Consider the following 13,642-nt stretch of genomic DNA (forward strand, 5'->3'; position numbering starts at 1 on the left):
GTACACTGCAAGTCAAAGTAACGGTTACTGCCAATGATTAATAATCTTATCACTTAATACTACCTTGTATTCTCCTCCAGAGCAGTTGGATCTCTTCGGAAGTGCAAACGCCAGTATGACTAACAACTCAAATGGCGGATGGTTCAGTTTCGATCCCTTAGATCCCCAGAATTTAAATCAGCATAGAGGAACATGGGCTACCCTAGATTCATCCCTGAATTTGGGTACAGTGTCTCAGCAGCTTTACAGCCAATGCAACGGCACTAACATCACGGCACCGATGAAATTACCCACAGGGATATTTTTAATTTGTGGAGACAGAGCTTGGAATGGTATACCAGCCAGGCCACAGGGTGGACCTTGCTATTTGGGAAAATTGTCATTGTTTCACCCCAGTGTGTCTTTATTAATGCAATTGAGTCAAAATTCAAGCAGGGAGAGACGCAGCCTGCATGACTTAGACTGCAGCCAGATAGGAAACCCACAGTTTTGGAGTGAGTTAAAACAAGTGATAGTTTCAACTATCTTGCCAGGAGGAGCTGCAAATAAAGCTATGAACTTAGCAAAGCAATTGGGATGCTGGGCCAAGGATGAGTTAAACAAGATGTCACAAATTTTAGATATGCTAACTGCAGATGTGCAAAGTGTTAATCATGCTGTTTTGCAAAATAGAGCCGCTATAGATTTTTTGCTTTTAGCACAAGGACATGGATGTGAAGAGTTTGAGGGAATGTGCTGCATGAATTTGTCCGATCACTCTGTATCTATTCATGCTAAGATAAAAGAATTGCAGCAGGGATTTCACAATCTCAAAGAAGAAGAAGGTCTAGGAATCGACGAATGGCTTAAAAGCTTGGGACTTGGACCATGGCTTGTGGGATCTCAGCACATCAGACCTGATATGCAGAGTCACCGAGACAACCCTTGGGGGGCTCGGAGGTCCTGGAATGTTGCCAGAAGATTCTGGTGGCTGGACTTTGATCCTGCACAGGAGACAACACCTGTGTGAGGATGGGAGGATCTCACGGGGATAAATGGTGAAGGGATAGGTTAATTATAGTGTGAAACACAGGTTTTAGAATTTCGGTACAGGGGGGGTCTAGAGAAGTAAGATGGAGGAATTGGGGCGTTTCCTGTCCTTCTTCTTGGCCTCCATCTTCTGTGGTGGTGGTGGCACTTTGGGATTGGTTCTTACTAAAGGTGCACTTGTCAATAAGGGTGAAAGGCATTGGGGAAAATAGGTAAATATCTTATACGTAGTTTTGGGTATAAAGATAAGTGACCGCCCCGAGGGCTTGCAGTGTGCTCATGGCTGGCGTGCTGTGCGGACCTCTGTTGGGCCGAGAGAAAATCTTGTAGATAAAAACTAATAAACACTGAAGACTGAGAAAAAACCTGAAGACTCTTCTCGTCCTTTGGAGCGCGGGCTGTCCCAAGGCCATCCCGAGCCTTTCCAGGCCATCAGAAACAGCCGAGAACGGGACAGTGGCTGAGGAACCTTGTGACATATGCTATAGGGATACTGGGTGTGCTTTTAATGCTTTTGCTTATTTTGCCTTGTATTTTTAATTGTATTCAAAATATAGTTAGCTGAATGATAGAAAAAACCTGGCAGACTAACCTTCTTGCACAAAAAGAAAACGGGGAAAGTGTGGAGAGTTTTGTGCAGACGTGGCTTGAGGGGAAAAGCCATGATCATATACCGCTGGTTAAGCAGTAAAAATGCAGCTGTAAGCAGTAAGTTCTCAGCCTTCTGATTAACAGGCAAGGACACTGTGCCCTTGAGCAGGTAACTGTAAGACAACAACAACGGGATGTAAAAACAAGTACTACTCTCAACAGAAAACCACAAGCATCCTGAGAATGTAGCCACAAAGGAGGAGATGACATTTAACCTGTAGCCAATGATGAGCTTAGCTTTTGCAATATGTATGAGCTTGATTAACGCTATTATAAAAGCATGTAAACCGGATCAATGAATTTGAGACTTGTTGATCATCATCGGATGTGCTTGTCTCCCTTCACTCTGTCATGTCTCTGAAGAGTGAAAGTTTTGTTTGGGTTTCTCTTATCAGGGACACAGAGACGGGCAGTACATAGAGCTGTTTTCACTTTTTGGTTTTGCTTTTGGCTATCTGCTTTGCTCGCTCTCTCTCTGTTCTTGCCTCTGCTCCTGCTTATTAGCTAGTTTAGCTAAACAGTCCAAATTCCTTCCTGGACTGTTTCTCCTCTCCTTTTTCTTCGACCATCTTGAACCTGCTCCGGACTGGGACCTGGGAACACCGAGGATTTGCACCGTTTAGCTGCAGCAGCTGCCCCAGCGCCAGAGGGACTAACAGAGCAAACGCCCCCGAAAGAGACTTTCTGATTTTGTCACCTTTTTCAGAGAGGTGTCATCCGGTATTGTTCATTTTGTGTGCTGGGGGATGCTGTGCCTGTTAAATAAACAGGTTCTTTCCACTTCTCGCTGAGGAATTCTTCCCGAACCAGTTGGGGGAAGGGGCCGTGTGGGTTTGCTTTCTGGAGGGGCCCTCCTTTGGAGATTCTCTACCAAATTTGCCCTAAACCAGGACAGGGGGTTATGGAGACAAGATGGAGGAATTAGGTCGTGTCTTGTCCTTCTTCTTTCTTCTTCTTGTCATCCATTTTCTGTAGTGATGTTGGCACTTTGGGATTGGTTCTTGGTGAAGGTGCACTTGCTAATATGGGTGAAAGGTATTGGGAAATAAAGGTAAATATGATGTATGTAGTTTTTAGTATAAAAATAGATGACCTCCCAGTGGGAGGTCAGAGTGCCCTTGGCTGCCTTGCTAGTCAGACCTCTGTCGGGCTGGAAGAAAATTTTGTAGATAAGAAATAATAAACAATACTGAAGAATGAAAATCTGAAGAGTCCAGACTCGTCCTTTGAAGTGCGGGCTGTCCCAAGGCCATCCTACGTGTGACCGTGCAGAGACAAACAGCCGGACCGGTCACTTCGGATAACCTTTTTGCATCCTTCACAGGTGTTTGCATAAGCAAAGTTGTGAAGCAGAAGTGGATGAGCCCACATCATCTTCACACTGTCTCTCTAGATCTTGCCTGCTCTAGAGCTGTCAAGATGGAGGAATCAGGGCGTGTCTTGTCCTTCTTTCTTCTTCTTGCCATCCATTTTCTGTGGTGATGTTAGCACTTTGGGATTGATTCTTGGTGAAGGTGCACTTGCTAATGTGGGTGAAAGGTATTGGGAAATAAAGGTAAATATGATGTATGTAGCTTTTAGTATAAAAAGAGACGACGGCCCAGTGGGAGGTCAGAGTGCCCTTGGCTGCCTTGCTGGTGAGACCTCTGTCGGGCTGGAAGAAAATTTTGTAGATAAGGAATAATAAACAACATCAAGGACTGAAAATCTGAAGAGTCCAGACTCATCTTTTGAAGTGTGGGCTGTCCCAAGGCCATCCTACGTGTGACCGTGCAGAGACAAACAGCCGGACCAGTCAGTGGTTGCCTTCTTCAATATCATATTCAGTCAATTCATCCTGGCCTCTCTCCTGTCCATGAGTTTTGTACAGAGACCACGTTCTCTGTAACATGAAGCAGAATTCCCAGTCACACAGGAGCCACTGGGCATGCTGCCTCCCCTGAGCTGGCACTCATGGCCAGGAGGGCACAGTAATGCAAAGCAGATAGCCCCAGGGAGAAGGGACATGGAGCAGGATGGGCTCCAGAGCTGAGATCCCAGTGGTCAGCCTTGGCCATTAGCTCTGATCGACTTTCATTCCCCTCCCTGGAACCCCATCCTAAATCCCAGCCTCCCCACCAACATCAACACAGAGAGTTCCATCTCTGGAAGGGGGGATATGAGGTGGGATATGGTGTCTTCCCTCCAGAAAAGGCTGAGCAAGAGTACAAAATACTTCCCATTTCCCCTCCCAGGATTTCTGCTTAGGTAAAGGTTTTCCACTGGGATTTGAAGAACTTGAGTCTAGGTACCCAGCTAGGAAAACTGCTTCAAGGCAGCATCACCAGAGCAGCCACTGGCACCCTGCCTTTCACACCCAGGACCTCCTTTGCTCTGAACCCAGGCTCTGGCAAGGATTTCCATCTGGAAGTTTCCCATCAGGAAGCTTTCCCTTCCACAGGCTGCTGCAGGAAAGCTGCTGGCACCTCACAAAGATGCTGATGTGGGTTCAGGGGGTCACTTTGTAGAGAGGGAAGCTGCAGACAGCAGGCCAGACTCTCTCAGAGGTCAGGGGCACTGAGCAGGGGCAGTCCCTTTCCCCAGCACCAGCAGAGGAAACCATGGATGAAGGAGATCCTCTCTGGCAGTGGCTGCTCCAGCACAGACTCCCCCTCCTTGATCCTGTGGCTGGAAGACTGCAAGGCTTGCATTAACTCCTTCTGGAGGGATTAGACCAACACTGAGGTTTGTGCAGAAGGGTTTGCTGAGCCAGGGCTGGCTCTGGGGCGCTGCTCTGCCTTCTGCCCCCACACCAGGGCCAGCAGAGCCAGGACCAACCACAGGGAGCAGAATCCCCCGGAATTCCCCTGCTGGAGCCAGGCAGCCAACACCCCCTGGCACTGCTTCCCATTCTGCCTGCCAGCCCCAGCATCCAGCACAGCACAGGGAGTTGTGGTGGCCCCACTGGCTGGGAAGCACCACAGGGGCCAGTCTGTGCATGCAGCCTCGGGCTTTTCTTGCTGGATTTTGGGAAGCTGAAGCTTCGTCTTGCACTTATTTGTGACTACACTCTTCCTGAGCAGCCACCAGTTCATGGAATATCCTGAGCTGGAGGAGACCCACAAAGGTTATTAAACCAAACTGCAGCTCAGAAATGGCATGCCCAAAACCCACACCAATCATGCTTGATCAGCACTGCTTCAGTACTGCCACTTACTCCCAACGTGCCAAAAACAAGAACCTGGCCTGGGACAGGGGCTGCCACGAGGATTTGCTCCTCCTCACAGACTTCCTCTTGTGCCACCAGGAGCTCTCAGATCAGCCAGCTGCTGTGGCAGCTGCCCTGCTGCCACCCCCCTTTATCAAGCAATGGCCAGGCCTCTTTAGAGAGCACACGCCACCAGGATCCCTGCTAATCCCAGCTGGAGCACAGAGCCAGGAGATTAACCAGGTCTGACTAAATATATCTGTGGTGCAGGCAGCTCCTTCCTCCCCACCCACTGCAGGCAGATCCCTGCTCCAGGCAGGCTCTCCTTACCCTGTGCAGGAGGTAATTATAGAGACAGGCTCCCAGTGAGCCTCCTACCGGAAGGGTTTGAAAGCAATGCACGGCAGCTTCACACCCTCTCCATTTGTTTTTGTCAGCTCTTCAACCACCAGGCTTCGTCCCACCTCTGATGCCCATTATGGCCTGTAGATTTTAGTTGCCCCTTGCTCCCAGGGAACAAACACAATTCCTGAAGGAGGCATTCCTCCCACCCCTGGCCAGCCATGTCAGGTCCCAGGGCAGAGCACACAGGCTCCATCCTGACCACACCATACTCAGCAGCAGCCTGACATCCCCAGGCCACAGAAGCACCTCATGAGGCAGAAATTGTCATGCTTTACACTGCTTTCCAGATACAAGGCTTCCTCAGGATCCCAAGGCTGCCACTCAGGAAAAGTTGCTGGGTGTTCCCTCACCAGAGCAGCACCAACAGAAATGGATAATCACCTGTGCAGCTGCAGGAACCTTTGTGCCACTGGCAGCAGCACTCAGGTCTTTTCTACAGCGCCAGGAGTGAACCCAGATGTTAAGTGCCAGATGTGATAACAGGTCTCAAAGGACAGGAACTCTGACCAAAACATTCCCTGGGCAGCTCTGTGGGACCCAGCAGCTCTGCAGGCAGACCCCAGCTGTGCAGTGCCATAGAGGAGATGCAGATCCCAGCATCTCATAGGCCAGAGAAGGAATAAATACCCCAAGACCCCCCACTCCCACCCTGCCCAAGACAGGAGCCCTTAGCTCCTGGGGGCTGAGGCCATGGCTCCAGGGACAGCACAGACCCAGCTGTATGGTCTGAAATGTGCACAGCTCCCCATACTCACATTTTGTGGATAATTCTGATGAAGACACTGCAGTCCTGGAGCTGGGACAGATCATTGACGGGATCAGGACAAACCTTGGTGCTGTTCACCTAGAAATGGGGTGGGACAGTCAGAAACCAAGACAACACTGTGCTGTGCCACTCATCACCTCCAGTCCTGGCAGGGGACAGCAAGACTGGTCTGGAGGTGAAAGTAAATCCACCCCTTTAAATCACCCCTTCCCAGGGAACAGAGGAACACGATCCCCACAGCTCCCCATCTGGGAGTCTGGCACAGGTCCCATTTATCACACTGCTGGAGCCCTGTTCCCTGGAGAGGCTGAGAGACCTGGGGGTGTTCAGCCTGAAGAAAAGAAGGCTCCAGGGAGACCTTAGAGTCCCTGCCAGTGCCTAAATGGGGTTCAAAAGAGCTGGAGAGGGACTTTGGACAAAAGCCTGGAGTGACAGGACAAGAGGAAATGGCTTCCCACTGACATAGGGCAGGGTTAGATGGGATATTGGGAGGAAATTCTTCCCTGTGAGGGTCGTCCAGAGAAGCCCTTGGCTGCCCTATCCCTTGAAGTGTTCAAGGCAAGGCTGGACATGGTTTGGAGCAACTGGTGTAGTGAGAGGTCTCCATGTCCATAGCAGGGCACTCCAGCTGAATGAGTTTAAAAGTCCCTTCTAACCCAAACTATTCTGAGTTTTTGCTTGGGCACAGCAGTGCTTTGTGAGACAGATCCAACAATGTGACCATGGTCACAGGGGTTTTCAGGTGCAAGGAGAGACGAGAATGTTGACTCCATGTTCAGAAGGCTTGATTTATTATTTTATGATATATATATATTACATTATAACTATACTAAAAAGAAAAGGTTTCCTCAGAAGCTAGCTAAGCTAAGAATAGAATAGAAAAGAATGATAACAAAGCCAGCTCTCTCGGACTCTGTCTGAGATAGCTCGGTCCTTGATTGGCCATTAATTATAAACATTCAAGATGGCCCAATCAAGAATCCACCTGTTGCATTCTACAGCAGCAGATAACCATTGTTTATATTCTTTTTCTGGGGCCTCAGCTTCCCAGAAGGGAAAATCCTAAAGAAAGGATTTTTAGTGAAAAAGATGTCTGCGACACAACAACACCTTTGCAGTACAGCTGCTGCCTGCTTCAGGCTCAGCTCCATCTCCCTTGGCAGCTTTCATGACCAGACCAAGCCATTCCAGCATTTCTGGTTGCTCAACAGGAAGGGTGAACAAGGCTTCTCCTGCAAACACCCACCTGCCCAGCAACAGTAGGAACTGGACTACCCTAGGACCTGCCCCAGCCACAATCCCTCCCTTGACAAGCCCCAGCATCGTGCCCCTCCAGCACAGGAAGGGGAACTTTCCTAATCAAGGAGAGCAGCAACTCTTGTGCCCTGAAGAAACATGGTGGCCAGCCTATCAGGTCCCTGCCCACATCTAAAAACAACAAAAAACGTAAAGTACAGTAACTAAGTTCCTAAATTATTTAGGCCCAGCACCTAAGGCATTTGTGCCCCCCAAGGAAGGATGTGTCCCTGCATCTGGCCAGCTGTGCAGGAGCAGCCAGCACCCTCCTGCTTCCCCACAAGCTCAGAGTGGGGAGCAATGCTGAGCAGCAGCCAGGTCCACTCCCACAGATTAGGATTCTGACAAGGGGTCAGTGGAAAACTGCTGCTCGGGCTCCTCATTCTCCTGCAGCGCCTACCTCCCTCGCCTGCAAATGTCACTAACATTTCTTGCCCAGCAAGGCAGTGGCCAAGCCATTGAAGAGCTGCCAGCTCCCCTTCCACTGCTGCTAGTGAAAGAACCACTTGCTGGGGGCACAGGGAGCTCACAGCTGCATTGGGTGGGAGCGGGGATGAGCTGGGATCACTGCCAGCTCCCCTTCACAGCCACCTTTGCCTCCACACTGGCTGCCCCCGGTGCCACCCTGGCAGTCTTCCAGGAGAGGGGACTGCTGGGAGCCAAAAAGTCACCCAGATGAGGAGGGGGCTCCTCAGCCTGTATTATTGCACCTGGACACCGGCACCGTGACGGGCCAGGAGCCTGGCTGGGATCTGCAGCTGCTCAGCACAGCACAGCCAACCACGCACGGTGGCTTTGGGGACTACAGAGCTCCCGCTGCCGTCAGTCCAGCTGGGAAGAATGGAGGGAGGACCTGTCCTGCTGAGCATCCCAATTTGGCAAAAACCCAGCTCCTTGTCCCATGGCTGGATCACTCAGCAACTACTGTCCCTCCCCCCGGTGGCACAGCCAAGACTTCTCCCTAAAAATCCACCCAAAGGCACCGGGCAAAGCACTCGAGCAGCACTGGATGCAGACCCTCAGGAGAACCCGTCGAGCTGGGTTTTACCAGAACCAGTTTGCGAAAGCACTGGTGCCTGGTGTAGGATCTGCACGGGCATGGCCTGGTGACACGGGCCACCCTGAGCACCTGAGACAGCGCCACGACCCTCCGTGAGGACGTGCCATTCATGACGGCAGGCGGGAAGCGGTCGGGGAGCGCCTTCCAGCTCCATCCCCGCCGAGAGAAGCTGCAGGGGGGCGGCGGGGACCGGGGAACGAGCTCCGGAGGTGGCGGCGGCCGCGGCGGCATCGTCCTTCCCCTCCTTCCCTGCGCCGCTCCGGTCACAACACGGCGTTACGCAAGCCCGCGCTCCGGAGCTCCCGACGGGCCAATGAGCCGGGGGCTGTCCCAGGCCAAGGAAGCACCCAGGCGGGGAGAGTGAGCCACGGCAGCCCCCGGCACGGACGGGCCCGCAGGAGGCGCGGGGCAGAGGGAAGAGCAGCCGCCCACCCGAGCGCCCGGGTGTTGGCGAGCCTGGCTTGGCACCCGCGGCCCAGGGGGCTGGCGAGGGGTCGGGCCGGGAGCCGTACGCTGGGAGCTGGTGTTAATCTGCCACGAGCGCTGGCAAGCCGGGAAGGGCCGGGGAGCCAGCGGCCACGCACAAAAGAAAAGTTAAGCCTTTCTGCAGCGGGGCCGGCAGGTAGCGGTTCCCCTTCCTGGCCCCACGTCACCGCGGCGGGGCCGCACTCGTTAAAGACGCACGGCACAGAAACCTCCGGCGCCTCGCCACGGGGAGGGGAATCGTCCGAGCCCGGACGCGCTCACTGCCGTCACCCTGCCCGAGTCACTCCGGGTGACAGGGTGCCAGTGGGGCCGGCACAGACCCGCTCTCGGCCCCAGCGCAGCTCTGGGAAGCCGGGGCTCGGTAGAGAATGGCCCCTGATGCTCCGTCTCCTTCTAAACCTGAGTGGAGTCGCATGCAGCTGATCCCTGAAAATCTACCCCCGATACGCACACAGATTGAACGGAACCCGGACCCTACGGGTCACCAGCTAGACCAGGGAGGAGTCGGGCGAGGAAGGGACGCTCACCCCTCGCTGATGTTCTGGAGACCCTCGGAAGGAATCTCCCCAGCGCCCGGGCTGCCTGAGGAGCTCAGGGCCGCAGGATGGGCTAGGCTGAGCACGGCACAGGAAGGGCACAAGGAGAAGGTTCTTTCGAACCTGCGCTGGAAATAGCAAAGGAACCCGCGAGGAACGCGGCCGCCGAGTGCCGCTGGCGAAGCCTCCCGAGAAAAGAAGAGCCACACGCCCGCCCTTAGGGAAGGGGACCCGCCGAGGGAACCACCGCGTGTCAGCCTTACCCGTACCGTGGCTGGGGAATCGTGTCCATCTTCATCTCCTGCATCGCTGCCGAGGCTCCAGCTCTAGCCGGGCGCCGATCCCGAACCGCTGATATTCGAAGGATCGCGCCGGCCCGGCCCCCCTGCGGCCCATTGGGCACCGCCGGACAGGGGCGGACTGGGGCAGGTCGGGGGCGGACCGGGGGCGGCCCGGGCCGGGGCCGGCACACACGGCGGACTGCAGGGGGCACGCTCTGCCCGACACCGCGACACACTGAGCATCCCGTTCCCACAGCACCGAGAGATAAACTGTGTGTCTCAAACATAGATAATCCTGGCTGTTTAGTCTAGCCAGGGCTGCAGGTAATAAACAACTGTAGGGCGGCATTGGAAAAACAACCTTGTTGTAGTTCCTGCGCTGTAGGATGTGAGTGTAGAATGAGATTAAGACCAAGTGTGTAATTTAGTAACAAAACTTTCTGATTATTTGCAAAGCCTCTGAGTTTTGACATTCCTTTCGACCATGAGCATTTATGAATCTTAGCTGCTTCCTTCCCCTTAGCTGGGTCATTATACCTTCTCTGTCCCCTTGTCCTCATGGGACATGATCAAAGAGGTGACAAGGGACAGACATGTGTGTACCCCCCACCAGGGCATGGCTCCTGCATCCTGTCCATGCTGTGTCTGACAGAGAAGAGTGGAGACACGCTCTGGATGAACATGGCATTATCTACTGTGGCAAAAAAATAATAGTAATTTAAAAAAACAACCAAACAAAAACAAACAACCAAAATAAAGGTCTAAATGTGTAAAAAGGAGAAGGGATGGTGTTGGAGCCACCAGGCCCCATGCAGAGCATCACATCTGCCTGGCTCCAGCCCACCCATCCTGGTGACCTGGCACATGGCGCTGATCCACACCAGGGCCTCCTTGCACCAGCTGTTCCCTTTGTGCTTGTCCCTGTGCAAGGCAGCATCCAGCTCACACAGCCTGCTCCCCACCGCACACATCCAACCATGAGGAGGAGAAAGCCTCAAGCAATTCAGGTGGGCTCAACGTGCCAATGATGGGCGCCTTGGCATTTAGTAGGAAACAGGGTATCTGTCCAAGTTCTGTGGCAGCAGCATGGGGAGGGAAGGGATATAAAGAGAAAAAAAAAAAAAAGAGGAAAAAAGCAAAAACAACCCAAAGCATTGAAGCAGCAGTGGTGAGGGCAGGTTCAGGGGATGCCAAACTGTACAACCAGTTCTTCTTTGGCGTTGACATGGATCTGTGAGAGAGCACTGGAGGCGTAGGCAGCTATCCGGGACACCTGCAGGCACGAAGACATGGCTGTGTCACTGGTGGCTACTGAAACCCCCAGTTATCCCAAAGACACTGCTGCAGGTTAGCCTCCAGCCCTTACAAGTCCCTAAGCCTGTCCTGAGCTTTGCCCCCACATCTAACAAGGCCTTAAACCTGACCTAGGCTTTGCCCTCAGCTCTAACAAGTCATGTGTGGTATTCACATGTCCTCTGAACAGAGAGAAGCAGCGAGAGAAGCAGAGAAAAGAATGATCAAAACAATTCTTATCTCATTTGCTGCTCCTGTGTTTTTGAACATGTGGAAGGTGCTGGAAGATTATTTACCTGAAGGGATTGCTTGATTGGATTCTGGTGATGGTTTTTTGATTAATTGACCAATTGGATCCATGTGTGGGTGTTGGGACTGCCAGCAGACAGGCACAAATTTTCAGTAGTTAGTGAGAAGTATGATGTAGTATAGTATGTATTTCTTTGATATAGTTACAGTATAATATAGTATAATAAAGTAATTAATTAGCCTTTTGATATCATGGAGTTCTGTGCATCATTCTTCCCTCTTTCCTGTGTTGGGGGATCCTCATAAATCCAAGTCATGCCAGGGCTCTGGGCAAGCTAGGAAGGCATTACTGCTCCCCCAGGACAAGGATGTGTCCCTGGGGAGCATCCCAAGGGCTCGGGTGAGCCCAGCCCTGCTCACCTGCTGCAGGTCTGCAAAGGGAACAGGGTCACTGGCGAGCACTTGGTGTGGCTGGTTAGTCAGGGATGGCAGCAGCGGGAGCTTCTCCAGTGCGTCAGGTTGTTGCTGAGCATGGCCAGGCGTGTGCTGTGAGGGGAGAGCAGCCAACATCAGTGCCATGCCAAGACATGGGCACATCCAGAAGATGGGTGCTGCACCCCCAGAGGGAGAAAGGGAGAGCTGTGGTGCTGCACTCCCAGCATCCAGCCCTCTTCACTCCCTGCAGCAGGAGGGTGAGGGAGCTTCCAGCTCTCCCACACAGGCACCTGTCAAGCAGAAGCAGCCACATCCAGCCCCCCAGCATCTGCCCAAGGACTGGGTGAACACAGGAGCCCTTTGTCCTGGGCTCTGCTGCCTGCACTGCCATCAGCCTTCTTCTCAGGGCCTTTCTGGGTCGCTGTGACCCCAAGATTCTTCAAAGTCTCTTTTCCCAGCCCGGGCGCTTGAAGAATGAATTGGAGTTCTTCAGTTCTCAGTCTCAAGGTTGTTTATTGTGTCTTATCTATAAAAAATTTTCTCCTGTCCTGCCAAGATCCATCCAGCAGGACAGTTCCCCTCACTCTGCCTCCCCCAGGGCTGTGTTATGTCTTTATACTAAAAACTATGTATACAATGTTTACAATCACTTTCCAATAGCTATCACCTATGTTAGACAGTGAGCTTCTACTCTAAACCAATCTAAAAGTGCCAACATCACAGCAGAAGATGAAGGCCAAGAAGAAGGAGGAAGGCTGGACACAGCCAGTTCCCTCCATCTTGCCTCCTGAACCCCCATACCAAAACCCCCAAAATCTACTTTTCTACCCTGTGATAACTTCACTAATATTCTACTTAAACTGTTGTGGCTTGCTGATCTTCATATAAGGTTGGTAACTTGCTCCACGGGTCATAATCAAAACCACAGGTGTTTTGGGCTCTGTGCCAGGGCTTCTGAGCCCCCTGGCAGGGGTCTTGGCCATCCTGGACAGCCAGAGGGATGTCCTGGGTTCCCACATCTTCCCTGAGCAGGCTGCACCCTGCTCTCTGAGATGAGGCAACTCTTCTACATGCTGAGTTCACTGCCCCAGGCCAAAACCCCTGGGACCTGTCCAGGGACACACACAGCAGTGAAGGACTGTGGGCACCCCAGGGGAGAAGTGCAGGTCCCACCTGTACTGCCTGGCTCTGCCCAGGTACTCATGCTGCTCCATGCCCTGGGAATCCACTGTTGAGATGTAGGGGGACAGAATATAAGAAAATAAAGATGGTGTAGAAAGTAACCTTACCCCTAAGGAGTTGCAGCTGGGCCAATTATCAAAGATCAGGAACAGGCCTGACTTTAACAGGCCACAGCTGTAAGCAATGAGAAGAAGAGTGCTGTAAAAGAGTGGGGTGGCTGGTTGAATAGGGAATTGGCTGCTTTGTGAAGAGGAAAGAGTCAGTGCTCTGAGGAGCTGACCATAAGAAACAGCAAGAAGGTGTGAAACTTTTGCAATAAGGAGAAAACAGTGTGGACCCCCTACAATAAGATGACAACACTGACACATCAATGATGTTGCTGCAGAGACCTGAGACAGTGGCTCCCACTGGAGCCTCATTGCTCCCCCTGAGTTCCCTCCCCATCTCAGAGCATCCTCTGACCAGGGCAGACAAAGTCCAGCACCCCAAGACAAACATCTCAAGGCCCAACTCGCCTGGCCACAACTGTGCCAGGCTGGGCTGGCTGTTCTCCAGGAGGGAAATGCCAGGGACTGTTTGCCCACAGCTGCCCTGGGGCAGAGGGAGGCAGGCAGAGGCTGCAGGAAGCTGGGGGCTGGTCTGGGCTCTGGGGAGCTTGGCATGCAGCCACCTGGAGATAAAAGGAACCTCTGGGAGGACAATGTCCTTGGCAGATATCCTGAGAGCCCCTGTACCAGGCCCTGGGCTCACAGAGGACCTGGACCCTTGCCCAGGGCCCTGCTGAGC

General features: G+C 52.6%; 1 protein-coding gene and 1 long non-coding RNA gene across 2 annotated transcripts; both read right to left on the reverse strand.

Moving 5' to 3' along the window:
- Positions 1 to 3,342: 3,342 nt before the first annotated feature.
- Positions 3,343 to 9,742, reverse strand: LOC132087326 (uncharacterized). The gene is made up of 3 exons (XR_009420501.1): positions 9,680 to 9,742; positions 6,028 to 6,116; positions 3,343 to 3,562 (listed from the first exon to the last, which is right to left on the reverse strand). It is a non-coding gene; the product is annotated as an uncharacterized LOC132087326 (long non-coding RNA).
- A 1,135-nt stretch (positions 9,743 to 10,877) lies between these two features.
- LOC132070151 (ragulator complex protein LAMTOR1-like) lies at positions 10,878 to 13,354 on the reverse strand. Its single transcript, XM_059466780.1, is given in 6 exon segments — positions 10,878 to 10,970; positions 11,660 to 11,745; positions 11,748 to 11,785; positions 12,848 to 12,902; positions 13,007 to 13,010; positions 13,217 to 13,354. Coding segments are annotated over 6 exon segments (414 nt in total).
- Positions 13,355 to 13,642: the final 288 nt, after the last annotated feature.

This window comes from Ammospiza nelsoni, chromosome 2, assembly GCF_027579445.1.
Source record: "Ammospiza nelsoni isolate bAmmNel1 chromosome 2, bAmmNel1.pri, whole genome shotgun sequence".
In the NCBI taxonomy this organism is placed as follows: domain Eukaryota; kingdom Metazoa; phylum Chordata; class Aves; order Passeriformes; family Passerellidae; genus Ammospiza; species Ammospiza nelsoni.